The sequence below is a fragment of the Dreissena polymorpha genome, chromosome 5 (genome assembly GCF_020536995.1).
Source record: "Dreissena polymorpha isolate Duluth1 chromosome 5, UMN_Dpol_1.0, whole genome shotgun sequence".
Classification (NCBI taxonomy): domain Eukaryota; kingdom Metazoa; phylum Mollusca; class Bivalvia; order Myida; family Dreissenidae; genus Dreissena; species Dreissena polymorpha.
In genome coordinates, this window is record NC_068359.1 from 1,313,915 (window position 1) to 1,330,128 (window position 16,214).

The window sequence follows — 16,214 nt, forward strand, 5'->3', positions numbered from 1 at the left end:
AGGAACTTCTGATTTATTTCCCTTTGTCTACTCACAAAAAAATGCGGCATTCGCCTTTTCCGTTGTTTTGCGAGTTATTGCCATTTTGTTTAAAAACAAAAACAGGCGAAATCTTATGTTGCAGCTATCTCAACTTATTCATTTTTCACCAAATATTCACCAAATAATCCAGAGATGTATGTGATCATAAATGGAAGGCAAAATTGTTAAACAAAAAAAGAAAACATGGCCCCTCCTTACTTACGACAGGCATATATTTATGTATGTCTGTATGATTTTGTTATAATTTACATCGGATTATTATAGATACAACATATCAACGCACGTATAATGCTGATGAGTCACATGTAAACGTATCAATTCAATGCAAATTTAAAATACATGCAAATATAGTGATTCTTTTATGATGCTGTATTCAAATAGCAAGCTCAAGCTGATCCGTTAATGCAGTTTTATTAAACATTAATATATTTTCCTGTTTGAAAGCAGTATGCGTTTATATTGATGGCCTTCATAAGTTGTTAAAGTTTATTCCATTTTACTGAAAACGTTGTTCAAAATGATATCATTAGAAAAAACACATAAATTTGACGTTGTTCATGTATTGCTGTTTAAGTGACTGAATTGGGAGTAGAGTAGTTTTAACTACAACTTGACATTGTTCAGTCCCTTGTGCAATGGACACAATCATTTGTTCTGACTGAGTCCATTGTGAGTTGACATAAAACCAAACTCCTTCTGTACGCGGTCCAATTTAAATTCTAATTTCTTGTTTCGCGGCAGAATAGGTTCTTTACTAGCAAAATCAAGAAAACGTACGTAATTGTGCAACCAACTAAATCGGTAAACATGTGGCGTTCGAAACAAAGCGCAATAATTAAGCCTAGTTGGGAGCAAAGACCAAAGTAGCCAGCGGTTAATCGATTTATAATGTTTCACAAACTTTTCATCTTGACTCTGTATTTGCTTTTAGGCTGCCTGCATACTTTCGCCTTTTTTGTATCAAAGGTAATGTTATCTCATGTTTGCTATAGGTCATCGCCCACAATCATTGATAAATGTACCAATATTTGCAAGATTGATGCTTATTTCGGCTTTCTTTTTAGCTCAGAATGAATATAAAAATGTTCCTTATATTAATGACGATTTTAGATTCTTATTTTATAGTTTTATTTGATTATTCAATTTATTGTAATTGGGAACACTTATCATATGATGAATGTTATAATTGATGTGAGTTTTCGATTTGAGATGTATTTTGAAAGTGAACATATTCTTCTTTTTTTTGTCGACATCAATATTTATTAACTATGCCTATGAAATCATAACAAATACTTGATTTCAGAGAATTTCATGTTGCTTTCGTCGGTTCGAGTATCGCCAAAACTAGTGTTTTGCTATCAACAAGTAAACTAAGTCATCTTTAATAAACAAATGGTAACACCATTTTAAAAGCGGCTACGGATGCGAGTTTTGCTAACAGAAACGCTTCATCCTTTAATGCAAAAGCTGGAAGCATGTCATGTACACAACAATTGTATCTTTTAGTATGTGCTTCTTCGGTGCATCTTAATGCATATGCCCTTTCAGGAGCTGTTTTCATTATACGCCTTTTTAACATCTTATTACCTTATTCATGACAGAGATAGCAAATTATATTGTACTTTAAGTATGCCATTTTCGTGACATTCAGCCACATCTCGTTCAACATTCCAATATCGTCTGCTACAGATTAATGTCCTACAAATGTACTTTTTGAAAGCCCAATTTGCAATTAAGCTTGTTTGCGCATGAATATTTTCGATTTCCTCTTACATTGAACCAAAGTAATATCGTGCCATCGCATTGCTTTTACCTTATACCGAAATAAATTATTAGCGCTGTTTCACTATATTATTAACTATATTTAATATGGATATTTAGTTTTTTTCTGCAAATCAATGCCTTCGAACATGATTTTCACAAGAAAACTTTAAAAGCTATTTCCAGAAGCATATTGAATTGCGATTAGCCAATTAAATTGTGTAACAACGTAACGAAGCGTTCGATTGATCTGTTGTTGGTGCAATTTGAATAGATTGCAGTAATCAATCAAGTTGTTTGGCAACAAATCGAGCATGCTGCGCACACAACGTCATTTTTTTTATGTCAAGACAAGTTGAAAAGGGCTGCCATATGTAATGGCTATTTACAATGCTATGATTGCATTCATTATTTGTCATGAAAATTAAAATCGAATTTAGGGTTTAAATTGGCACTTGATGTTCACAAAAAGCCTGATAAATGACCACCATGTGTGTAACCATGGTGATAAATGACCACCATGTGTGTAACCAATCATTAATCTTCAGAATTTCGGCATTTACTATCTTTATTTGAAGCACATACATTAATAAATTCCGGTGATATAATAATATGACAATTGTTTAATTAGAAATATTAGTTATTTAAGACAATACACATATATACGCATTGTTCTCTTGACATATTGCAGCTAATGTGCAATTAATACTTTCTCATTGAAAGCATTGATATTGGCATAATATAATAAGCGCTATAAAAAGATACTACTGCAGACACAAAACAACCAACACAATACAATATTATAATTTTACGTCGTGGTATATTTCTTCCTATGGGAACTCTAATAATAATAATAATGCCCTATCTGAACTTCTGTGAAGATTCTTTTAATCCGCAATCATACATATAGACGTTGAACCGATCGTTGACCACTGATAGTTAATAAGAGCTTAATATTGCCATAGGCTTCTTAAATGTGTATTGCATCGAAAACACTCAAGTCGATGTTTTCTGGCAGAAAGTGTAGATAGTGAGATAGTGAAGATATATGCAACATGCACCCTGGTATAATAATAGCCTCGGTTCTACGGATACGTTTTCTCGATGCGATTTATGAGAGATGCGTCATTATAAGGCCATAATAGTGTACATTTGGATATAAAAAGTCGCACCAATACCTTAAATTCAATGTTTCTTTAGGGCAACTCTTTGTCTAGCACTGAGCGACAAATTGATTACAAGAGCAAACTCGCGAGAAAAGGGTATTAGCTAACGAAAAATAAGACGCGACGTGGCGAAGACACGACGGTTGACGAAAAAATAAATGACATTGTTTTTTTATAATTCGTATATAATTTTATTCCTAAAAGCTATAATAGTTAAACCTTATTCTCCATTGTCCTTAGCTTACTTTGGTCTATCAAATTTATAAGGATATGTAAAGTACATAATAGAGCACTGACTTGAAAATGTTAGAGATTAAAATAAGTTACTTAAACGAAAAATAAAAACATTTTTTTGAAAAGATTGTTGACATATGATTTTTGTTTCGTGTATTCAGCTTGGTTTTGTGGTGTGGTTTCACCGTCTTACAGCCACAAGATGATAACACTCGTTTCATACATGTAGCATTGAGATTAAGTAATTAAGTTGCGAAATGACCACAACGGTACACCTTAAGAAATATAAAGGTAACCCAAGCACCATGCTGATCCAGAAGTATTTTTATTGTAATGCAACAAAAACTTGATGAATGCTTGTGACCACGGACATTTTTGTTTTCAAAATTTAGGCAATTTATAGCGTTTTCATAGCGTGTTTTGTTGACACAATAGCACAACTAGCATCATGTAAGAAGACTGAGATCTAGAGACAATAAAATGAAATCCTCGGTGAAAATACTTGATTATTAATACTGACGTTATTGAACGAGTAACAAATCAAATATTAATACATTTAATGTATGTATTTTAATGACCAATAAACCCTGATATGACTTTTTTTGAAAGAATTAGGAGTTTCGGGCTATGTAAATTTTTTTTCAAAAGAAGTATTACCGCAATATAACGTTGAATTGTAAGCTGTTTTGAATTGGTGCTTAAGCTCTTGTATCCAATTTGAATTCGAATAACAAAATGTTAGTTTCAAGCCAGACAGTAGTAAAACGTTAAAGACATAAAATGTATAAATCGATTACTTATACTAAATACTAATAATATTAATAATAACAATAAATAATAATAATAATAATAATAATAACAATAATAATAATAATAAAAATAAAAATAAAAATAATAATATAAATAATACTTATCAATATTTTTGTAATCAACACTTTTTACTGACCTTTCTTTTCATTACAGAGCGCCCGTCAGGCACGAATCCGTATGGCAAAGAACGCAAGCGGTGCAGCTTTCCTCAACAGCAAAAAGCGTGCGGAGGACATGGCCCTTGCTCAAGACAGCGGCATGGACATTGGTCAACTCACCCACTTGGAGCATGACAGATTCAATATGCAACACCACCACTTGTTAAACTGTTTGGAGAATACAACAGTAAGTGCATAGGAATCATTGCGTTGTTGTTTTTCTTTGAGCCAGTGGATGATACAATTATCTCGATTGATTTTGTGATTTGAAAATCGATATGCAACACAAGCATTTGTAAGAATGTGAGGATATTACAATGGTGAATGTGAACATGTATATGTTTTTATTAAGACCAAGAAGTCAGGTAAACCACCACGTTATTTGAGCAAAACATTTTGCAACTGCTTTTAGAGGGTTTTTTAAACATAAAGTGAACAAAAATAACACTCCTGTCTTCTTAAGACTAAACTCTAAAACTTCAGGCATGTTGTTGATGACTGTCGTGATGTTAGTTTTTTATGTTTGCCATTATTGTGTTCGAATAAAATGAAAGCTTTTATAATAGCCTTTTGAAAAGATTGTGCTACGGTTAAATTGTTTTAATTGGGAAATCCTCATTTTAGGTCCAAATACCTGTTTTTCCATTCCGAAGCTTGTGTTTTAAAACTATCACAGTTTATGGACATTGAGTCGATGATCTTGATGTGTAGATGATCTTAAAATAAGGAATTTCGGCTGCAATCATTTGATTTTGCAGAATGCTGACGCTTTGTCTGCTTTTCAATATAAACTTTATCGTCCCTGAATTGATTTTTTAAAACTCCATTTGAACTTCTGAATAGCTAAAGTTAAACTCATTCGTTAACAATTGATTAACATTAATGTTAACTGGTAAATCATTGAAAAGAAAGTTAGCTTTACCTTGTTTTGGATAATTTAATAGGAACAATCATGTTAGCGGTTTTATTTGTGAAATCTCGACCAAGGAGTCACTGGCATGAAAACTTACAACATATACTTTTGCAGTCTGTGTTCATTGGCAATCCATTTAAGTTTTCCGCGAAGAAGCCATAAATAACACCTTTTGCAAAAAACAACAACAATTGCCTAGTGGCTTACTTTGTCTAGAGGTTTACAAGGTTAGCACATTGCGTGTTTATTTTACTAAGTGTCTATTGGTCGATAATGTTACAGCATGTGCATACCACTGGAATTGCAAAAAAATGCACACATGAGTTTGCAAAACTTAAACGTGTATCGTCTGATTGTCTGTAGTTTAGTTATGCTTGCAATTTACTGATATTGATGTAATTTAAAATAACACACACTGTTTTGAACCTCTTATAACATGTTTAAGTATGAACAAATTGATAACCATTAGCCCGATATGATTGTGTAATGATTGGTAGAATCCGGTTGAAATACACATTTCTGTGTATAAATGAATAGATTTTGATCAGATTTTGTAATTAAAGGCTGTGCGGATGATGTCATTGACCGTGATTCAGCAGTTGCAGTAATTGTGTTCTAGAGGAAGTAATACATGTTTGGGATCAAGCCATGCACGATGACCTTATGAAAATGCAGCAATAACGTCTACAGCTTTAATTACTGTTATTGTCCACGGACAATTGCTTTCAATGGATGGTCCGTGAATTTATTATCAGGAAACAGTGCTATAAATTAACATTTTAAATTAAACCTTTTACCCAGTTTATTTTAGTTATATCCCCACCTTATCAAGTAACAATGGTATTTTGGAATCACCTTGGAATTTATCTGTCTGTTTGTCCGTCTGTCTATCTGTGTGAATGTCTGTCCTTAGAAACAAATTACCTGCAGGCGTTCTAGTACATTTTCAACTTACAACGTCCAAAGATGTCTTCATTGATTATTTTAAGTGTATAATTTAAAATTAGAATTTTGATTGCAGGATCGTGAGTTTGTGGAAATGGACATGACGCTCACGCCAAATGAGAAGCTGTTAGAGACGCCCCCGCCCTCCCCGGATCCATCTCTCGCCTCGCTCAATCGGAGAGGCGACCTCTCATGCTGTGGCCGCAAGGTCCCTGGGAATAGGCGCTTTCTCATGGGAAAGGTAGGATGAAAAGACAAACATGTAACATGTTTCGTTTTCGGATCTGGGAAAAGATGCATCCATTTGGCAAAATTACACTGTAAATGAGACACTTTTAGCTGCCTACAAGTCTGAGCAATATTACCTTACTCGCCCTAATGTTGATGTCTGCGTACATGTAGTGTCCTTTGTGAGGTTCCTAAAGTTTCATAACTGTCATTTAGAATAATTATGTCCCTTTTATGACGTTAGAAATGCCTGTTGAATGATTGCACTATTAACTTAGATCTACTTATAAAATATATTTATATAAAACTTAACATATATGTTTTGTGCCTTTTTGAACATTCACTTTTAAAACATGTAACTGTGACCTTAAGTAAAAGTTTTGTAATAGGTTGCGTTCAAAATTAAATTACAGATACGTTTTTGGTCAATAACCACAACATTTTACAGCAAAGACAATTTTATAATAACCTTATACTGTCATAAAAGTCACATTCAAAAGAATCGGGCCACCTTTCCCATAAAGCCGAAGAAAAGTCACGGACTATGCCCCGTTTATTTACCTAAAAATTCAAGAAAATGTTTGCGTGCTAAAACTTCATACCTCAATGTTTAATGAATCAATTGAAATACAACATTTAATATATGTTCATGGTCTTCATAAACAGTCACTTTCCTAGACCTATAACTTAAACAAGTCTTTCCACAAGAGTGTGTCACTTTTAAGTTCACATGAGATGAAAGCTTTCATGGTGAACCTGTGTGGTCACCTTTTGTCAAGTGTCGTCTATCGTGTAATGTGCATAGTCAACTTTTAAACGCGTTACCATTACAGAGACCTCTTCTTTCCATCCAATCTCGATGACACTTGGTCAGAATTTTTACCTTTTTCTGACAAATTAAAACAATTTTGTGATGTCAATAGTATTCACCTGGTTTTTACTAAGAAAGTATGATTTGTGATCCAAAAACTTAATGTAAATTCTAACATGATTCAAGTTATTTTCAAAGAAGAAGATCGAAATAAATCATACATATCAAAGTATTTAAAAAGTCCACTTATTCTATCTGTATCAAAGTTAACTATGGTTCGAATATTAAATGCATACTTATATGCAAAGTCATATCAGATATAAAATAATTTTTAATTTAAAATTGTTTGATCGGTTTACTCACGTTTTATTCTTATGCCGGGGTATTAGACCGCTCTGCAGAAGTAACCCTTACATAGTCTGAATCAGACATCCGAATGTTGTTTATAAGCATGTTAACTACCATAAGTACATAAATATTTTTATAGTGAAGCATTTTTTCTCCATGAATATTTTTCAATAAACAGACATTTACGTGTGTACTTTATGTCGTCATGGTTTCAGAAGAAGACCAACCATCACACAGAGGAGCAAGATGAGCTGAATGACATTCAGATACGACTTCCCACGCTGCACCGGACCTCGCGGTCTAGTTTAAACGCGGTCGATAACGTGAACAATAAGACGAACAATACCCTCATGGTCACCCATGCTGTTGTGAGCTCCACAAGCCCTTGTACTACTCCGGAAACAGACTCATCGAAAACGACGCAAAGCACGAGCACCGGCAGCGCAATGTCGCCCGTCTCGCATCATCCAAGTTCAAATATTGTACGCATATCCACCTTGTAATGGTAGTTGTCAATGGGCTGTGGTGTGTTTTTGTTTATATACGGATTTTCGTTAAATTAATTTCATATCTGAAGTTATTCCTAGTCCTACCTGGCCAGTTATTGGGATGGTTTGTATGATGGTCACTTGCTTTAACCTCCAGCGACTGTTTTTTTTACCGTGTGAAATACGCTATAATAATTGATAATAAAGTATTTGAAGTTTTTTTGGATTTAATCAGCAGAACAATTGCTGTGTTCCGTTAAATTTAACAAAACACATCTGAACATAAATTACCCATAATCTGATTATGAATGGAGAACTTGGCCAAATATGATAACTGCTACAAGTTTATATTCAGATGTATGAAGTAATGGACATTTCGAGCAATCATTTTACAAAGTGCTATCTATGTATCTCTGACAACGTTTCAAAGAAATGCATTTTTTTCATAAGAATATTCCTAATAAACTTGTTTTTCCACACATAAACCCAACTCAATGGAGCAGTAATCAAAATAAATGTGTGGACAACGTGAACAACAAACTATGTTAATTCAATTGAAATAGTCGAAGTCACGTGACTGAATGAATATAGGAGACAGTGTTGCTCAAGCTCATTATTATGCTGTTAGATTGAAAGGCTTAGTTCAAGTTCTTGTATTAATATAGGACATGTTTTCTCTCAGTGACATACAATATCAAAGTATCGACATAATGCCTAACCGAGTTTCATACTGCTGGAAAAAAAACAATACGATACACCATCTTGGACGCACCATCTTGGAGGTACTTATCAAAACTTATAGTTATTTGAAGGAAAGACGTATGCATTGCTCAACGATTTTACTTCAAGAAATTGAAAATGAAATTAGAAAATTGAAATTTTCCGATGATGGTACTTTATATATGGATGAATATGAATGTGTTTACAATACTTTCATGAAATAAGGTTATTAATTTAGAATGGTAAATAGTCGTAATTGTAATGCGGCTTGGATTTATAGGTGATGCTTCACAATGCAGCGTTAGATATTTTAATAATTAAGTGTCAGTATTTTTAAGAACTTTGTCCTTAATCAATTGTGCTGGATTCGTTTAGTTGTCTTATCGTTTACGATTATAGTGTGGATGCTATTTGGGAACGATGGCTTACTTTTGCGATTATTTGTTAAACACATGAGGTCGGCATGTATTCGTTGTCGATAATATAGTGTTTTTTTACATTCTTTTAAGTATTAAATACGAAAAATATAACTTATTGTACACTGTTTAAAAACCTTTACGATTTTGTACCATGATAAAAATTGCTCATTTTATGGAAACAATATTTGTGAAATTTATGTAAGAATTGCATGCCAGTTAACTGTGTATTTGCAACTCTTGATATATTTTTAACAGTGGATTGATTTCACTTATACTCGTGTAAAGTTGCAATCTATTTATAATATGTTAGATCGAGGGAATAGTCCAAACTATACCAAATGTCGTCGTTGGGTTATGCAGTTTCAACTCAATAACTTTACATCGGATGCCGGTATTTTCATGTAATCTTGTTTGTAGCTAGTCTATGTCGGGAGTGAATTCGGGCACAAACTTGATCAAGGTCGCTGTTATTTAAAATAATTAAAGCCTTAGATTTACAAATGCCATATAACTACTACATACTGATATTCAACTTCAAACATTTCCTTGTGATAATTATGTAATGTGACTAACCAACAATATACGTCATCAAACATGTCCAAGTGATAATTATGTTATATGACTAACCAACAATAAACGTCATCAAACATGTCCTTGTGATACTTATGTAATGTGACTAACCAACAATATACGTCATCAAACATGTCCTTGTGCTCATTATGTCATGTGACTAACCAACAATAGACGTCATACTATCAAGGCGGAGGAATAATCGAGCATGCTGTCTTAGGACATCACGTGTTAACGATTAATTATTCCGATTTTATGCACACGTTTTCATCAATTTACACTGAAGTACTAGGTAAACTCTTCACCAAAGACTTGATAACCATTATACAAGACATGTTTATAATGCAGGGTTTAAAGCATTCATAAGATAATGCATTTATGGTTTAAACTGCACTCACTAACAATTCAGAATGCAACTAATTTATAAATGCACCACACACGGGTTTAAGTAACCTGTTGGATTAAAAATGTTGGGGTTAAACTGCAGATAAGCTAAGATAAGCACAATAAGTGCTACAAAACAGGTTTGAACTGCGTTTGAAAGGAAGTTTAAACTTCATATTCGGTATAGCTCAAACCATATATATTGCAACAGTACATAAATCTTAACTCGTCGTGCTTATTTGGCAATTCGATTACAATCGAATCATTTAAGAACACTTAAGGTTTTAAAATATCCAGGGTAAACGATATCTTCTAAGCTGAAGGTTTGTGTGATTATGATCAGGTATCACAATATTGTGAATATAAAAAGAATATTTTTAAATTAAATGATTGAGGCCTAATATTATGGTATAACCCTTTTAATACTGTTATGGATGTGTACAGATTTTCAAAAGAGTACACGTGGGTTACGTACACATAACCTCAGTATTATAAAGTAGAGATTGTTATACAGATGTTGCATCGTCATATATAATAATATACACAGAAAGGTTAAAGAAAAATCATTTAACGTGTGAGCCCCCATTAACTTCAACCAATAAATTATAAATGTGTACTTGTGATCCTAAACGCACAGTTGCATTTTTCGTACTGCATGATAATTAAATAATTTGCACCTGCACTACCTGTAGAATCTTGTTTACACGTTTGATCTTTTTCCATAAAATGGTTGTACAATTTTTGCCATATCATGTTGTTTGGATGAACGTGTGGTATAAATGATGAAACACTGTCTATTAGTAAATATCGAAGTCTGATTGGTATTTTGTACATGTATGTATTTGTTCTATCGAACCCCTTTTGATTGGATTTCGGATCGGCCCATGTTTTGATTTAATTAGAAAATTCATTAATGTGTGAAAGATGTTTCTTTTTTATAGCAGTGTATTTGCTCTAAAGTGATTTAATTAATTGATTAATCTAATAATTATTGTATTGTTTTTCGGAATAAAATGACGAAATTGTATTATTATGAAATATACATTAATAAAATGATAGCTTTAGATTTATTAAGTTTTGAACCAACTTATATGTAAATTTTTCGATGAATGCATTTTTTATTTTGTTGTTATTATTTACACAAACAGATATACATTTTAATGCAATATGATCTACAATTCAAAAATGTATTTATGAACGGTATCGAGACATTTTTTAAATACTTTTAATTTGAATACAATAGGCGTGCTCTTATTTTAAGTTAGATACAATAGGTTTTCCATTCGATACATTGATAAATGGTATAGTCGAGAACTTGTGTGTATTTGTATTGGTATTTCTAAATGTTTGATCTTCGTTTAGTTAGTCCATCTCACCACATTGGCTTTCATCACATAATACTGTGCTTACGGTGTGTGTTTGGTGAATGTGTTATCTCTCATGCGCTCATCTGTTTTCTAAATTTATTGTTATCCTAAAATGGCTATTATTGTTTCATTCTGTTTTAGAGCTTGTTTAATATGGAAGTATGTTAATTAAAAGGAAATACAGTTTGTGAGACAAAAATTCTAAAACGTGATTGCCGATTGGTTATCATTTAATCAAATTGAATGTGATTAATATGGGCATTAACTTCTGATCTTTTGATGTGGTTGATGGTGTTGAAAGATGGTAGGTTGCAGTGCATAGCTTTAACGGATGAACTCATTTAAAATGTCACCATAAATAGAATTAGTTATAAACTCAAATATGGTTGGTTAAGTAGATTTTCAAATGTGTGCTTAAATCACAAAGGAGAAAGTTGCATACATGTATGCAACTAACTAACGCAATGCACGTGTCCAATCATTCGTACGAATCTACATGTCGAAGCTTGTCATATCAAATTTTCGGGTATCGGGTTTCTCTTTTACTTTACAAAACTTAATAATATATTGTTTTAAAATGTTGTTTTCCCATATCTTCTTAAACTAATGTGTGGATTTCGTTTAAAGTCATTTAGAAGACATATACTGAACATAACCGCACTATTTACAATGTTAAGACTCACAAATAAAAATTTGCAATAATAAAAAAACAAATATAATTAAAAAATATATTATAATAAAAATCCGACGATATTATAAATGATTATATTACATTTCAATCATATTTTTTGTTTAAGAATTTGAAAATATTTTCTTTTTCATATATTAATGAGCTATAAGCAGCAAGTGTTTGAAAGCGGTTAAATTGCTTTCGTTTTGTTTTGCAATACTAATACTATTCGTATTTGCTTGTTTATTAATATACAAAAAACAAAAGAAAGATGGACGAACATCGAAAAACATAACATATTTTTCTTGCATTGCATCATGGTTTGATGCACTTTCTCAGTCCATTTATACTCATTGCTTATGTTGAATGAATCGCTAGAGATATCGCCATTTATAATTTGTACAAGCCAAAGAAATAATATCAAGTTTTATAATGCGTTGTGTCATTGTGAAGGTTATGAATGATATTAATGTCTTTTGCTTAAGAATTTACTTGTTTCCCTTAGCCACGTTAGACATGTTCTCATTGTTTTTCTGGTATTACTCCATAAAATGTTTTAACAAACGAGACTATAGGTTTTCCGGCTGTCTGTCAGTCTGAAACACTGAATCCTGTGAGTTTAAAAAGTAATTTTGATACAAGGATCAACTAGCTACAAGTATAATATCAGTGTGAGAATTACAAACAACCTTTCGTTTTCTCAAAGAAGTCAAATTTTAGATACGTGTTGAAAAAAAGAAGAAAATACTTAATATTGTAATAAGTCAAGGGTACAAAAGTATTGACGCTTTCCTCTAAAAGTCCATAACAATGAAATAACTCACCGATTAAAAAAATGGGACCATGTAACGTGGTTTACAAAGTTATTTTGAAGGATTTAGATTTACCTTCAATTTCTTCACAAGATATTTTCTACTGACTTACCACACACAATGCTACTTAATACTGCAATATGTCAAACATATATTCTTGACATTTGATATACTTGTGGAGAGAAATTTTACCTTTATGTACAAATGTGGCAAGCAATTTTAACAGTTTTTTTTACCTGTAGGGGACTCCGGAATCGGTTGTTTTATACTAAATGTTGGCTGTGATGGAGTATATTTTTCCCAATTAATGTTCATTTTACCATATTTGTTTTCTTGTCTTTCACCAAAACCAATTATTCAGTGCTTGTTTGCCTTTGGTGACTGATCCTTTGAATTTGTACTATTGACATTTTAAAGAATTGTATGCGTTTCTTTTTACTACAATCAATGTTTTTGTTCTCCTTGCAACACGAGTATATGATTGTATGTTATTCCTTGTACAAAATACAAACTTTTACATTCACAGATTAACCGGTGTTTGTTGTTCTTGATTTCTGACTTAATCACACCAAAATAAAATCTCAGACAGTCATAAAATTGCGTTTTCTGTATAAAGAGAGTGTACCAAATTATAGAATAATATGATTTATTTGTTATCAAATTGCAGTCGTAAAAATAGTCAACTAGAGCTGCATTAAAATGTTTTATTTCACCTACTACACCTATCGCTGCCAGAAATATTGTGCTCACAACAGCTCATCTTTGAACACTTTCTATTCAGTTGAGGTTTACATAAGCTGCGTACACCAGAGTTACCTTTGACTAAGTGGTTAGACTCTGTAATCCCTGAATTGAACTTAAGTACGCCCCTCTTCGAAGAGGAAGGGGTATATTGTTTGGCTAGATGTCGGTCGGTCTGTCTGCCGGTAGACCAGTCTTTCTGTCGGTAGACCAGTTTATTTCCGTCCATAACTCGTCAACGAAGTGAACGATTGGCTTGATACTTCACATGTGCATTGGCCTTTGGCAGTAGATGACCCCTATTAAAATTGGGGTCACTAGGTCAAAGGTCAAAATAACTATCACACTAAGTGTGAAAATCGTTTCCGATCAATAACTCGTCAACGAATTGACCGATTGACTTGATACTTCACATGTGCATTGGCCTTGGACAGTAGATGACCCCTATTGAAATTAGGGTCACTAGGTCAAAGGGCAAGGTCACTGTCACAATAAGTGTGAAAGTTGTGTCTGATACATAACACATCAACAAATTGAACGATTGGTTTGGTACTTCACATTAGCCTTGGGCAGTACATCACCCCTATTGAAATTGGGGTCACTAGATCAACGCGGGGTGTATGTCTCCGACTGCAGAACTCTTGTTTAAGTATTATTAAGATAAAAAAAGTGAACCACGTACAAGAATCACGTATTTATTTCTGTCTGTCCTTTGAATTATTATCAGCAAGCGGTGATATCAGCTTCGTGCGAGTAATTGGAGTTGCCAAAACACGAAAAACTTAATACTCGTTTCGAGTGTATTTCTAATGTTTTACGATCCGAATGATTTAAATGACATGTATTTGTTCATATTTCATATATTAACAGTATGATTACGGAATGAAGTCATTAGCAACTCTCCAGTATTGTATGAGGTAAATGTTAAATCATCGTTAACATTATCGATACTTAAAACCTTGTTTAAATCATAATATTATCAAAATCCTCATTTTTCATCCTTTAGTAATTATATTCATTTTCATCAACTGTGTGATTAATTCATATATTGTCAATATAAAGAAGTGAAACTCCAGCTGCTGGAGTAGTATTAAATTATTATTCTAAACAATTAGTAGGTCCTTTATTTAAGGCAAGTGACCGATTGCCAAAACAGTACAAAACAGGACAATACAGCACAATACAAAACAACATAAACACAAATAAGAATAAAGCTGGGGTCACCGCCTTGGAACGGTCAATTCAAAGCATTGGGGGTTTAAACCGGTTTTGCAGCGCCCAACCTCACACTTGGCCCAGCAATATTCATAAAACATGTACGTGTAAATAAAATTTAACCTCATAGCATTGTAACTTAAATTAAACAGTAATAAAAGGGAATTAAAGACGCATGCAATTTAATTACCATTTAATTACTCAATGGTATTGAAGATACCAGAGCAACAGAGTTACAACTTTTTGAGGAACGATGGAATGAAACTATGAACAAGTGTCAACTACATTCCTTCTTTATAGAAAAAGATTTAAGAATATAGCATCATGAAGTTTATATTTCAGATCATCATCGCACAAATACAGGAAGAAGCAGCAATAATGGGTGTAAAAGTCCCATATTACATTGCTTGGTTGTTTATGTACTGCTAAAAATAAATCAAACAAGAAACGCCTGTCACAGAGAAAATAAAAATAAAATTATAAACTCAATGACCTATGCATGTAGAAAGCATCACGAACGAGAATCTTATAATTATTTTTCGGGTGAAACCAATAAAAAGACAAGGCAATCTTTAGTAACTCAGATACCATATCTCCTCCTGTCGTTTTGTTGTCATAATTGTAATGATGAAGAAAAAAAACATAGAGAAGCTTTTTGTTGACAAAAGATTTATGTTGTCATGGTGATCTGTGTTGATCTGATCACTGCTTTGTCGCATTTTGTTGGAACTCAACAGCTTGAGAGTGTAGCCACCATCTTTGGGGAGAAGCCGAGCTGTCAATGACATTACTGGAAATTTAATCAGTGGTTTCTATTAGTGTTGATTAGTCTGGGAGATTAGTATTAGACGAGAGAGCTTCTAGCGGAATCTCATTTATATGCATTTATATGCACATCGTTTGAGATTCGTGCCGTGTCTAGAAGAGCCATCGGCTTCGGATATAATCTTCATTAAAATATTATCTTTTGATTATGTTGTGTGGATAAACCTTTCATAGCGATTCATACTTTATGGATTATATTCCATTTATCTTTCCTGGAACATACTCAAACTAGACGGATGTCGGAATAGAATTTTTCAGGAAAACCATCAAATAATTGTTGATGCATTTGTTGGGCGATTTGATTGTTTAAATGAAAGTACTGATACTTAACAAATCCCGTAACTTGGCAAATTTCTGAAGTTGGTGAACAAATATTGAAGTGCATTTTTACGCATATATATTTGCACAAAATAATCACATATCATATTGTCGAAGTCCTTTCCATATGCCGTTTTATGGCAATAAGCAGACGCATTGTGCTCATAAGCAAATATGACGGCAATGGAAACATTATCGGACCATTTTCGATAGATTCACCAGTTTTCTTGACTTTTTGTTTCCCATCAGAATCCTATCAAAACAGCCCG

General features: G+C 33.0%; 1 protein-coding gene across 1 annotated transcript in view; it reads left to right on the top strand.

The window, feature by feature from the left end:
• Window positions 1-8,124, top strand: part of LOC127881238 (potassium voltage-gated channel protein Shal-like) — a 116,765-nt gene extending 108,641 nt beyond the window's left edge. The window contains exons 3-5 of the mRNA XM_052428977.1: window positions 4,167-4,358; window positions 6,106-6,270; window positions 7,632-8,124. Of these exons, the coding sequence (XP_052284937.1) occupies window positions 4,167-4,358; window positions 6,106-6,270; window positions 7,632-7,919 (645 nt within the window). The 3' untranslated portion in view covers window positions 7,920-8,124. The remainder of the gene's footprint in view (window positions 1-4,166; window positions 4,359-6,105; window positions 6,271-7,631) is intronic.
• The last annotated feature ends 8,090 nt before the right edge of the window (window positions 8,125-16,214 follow it).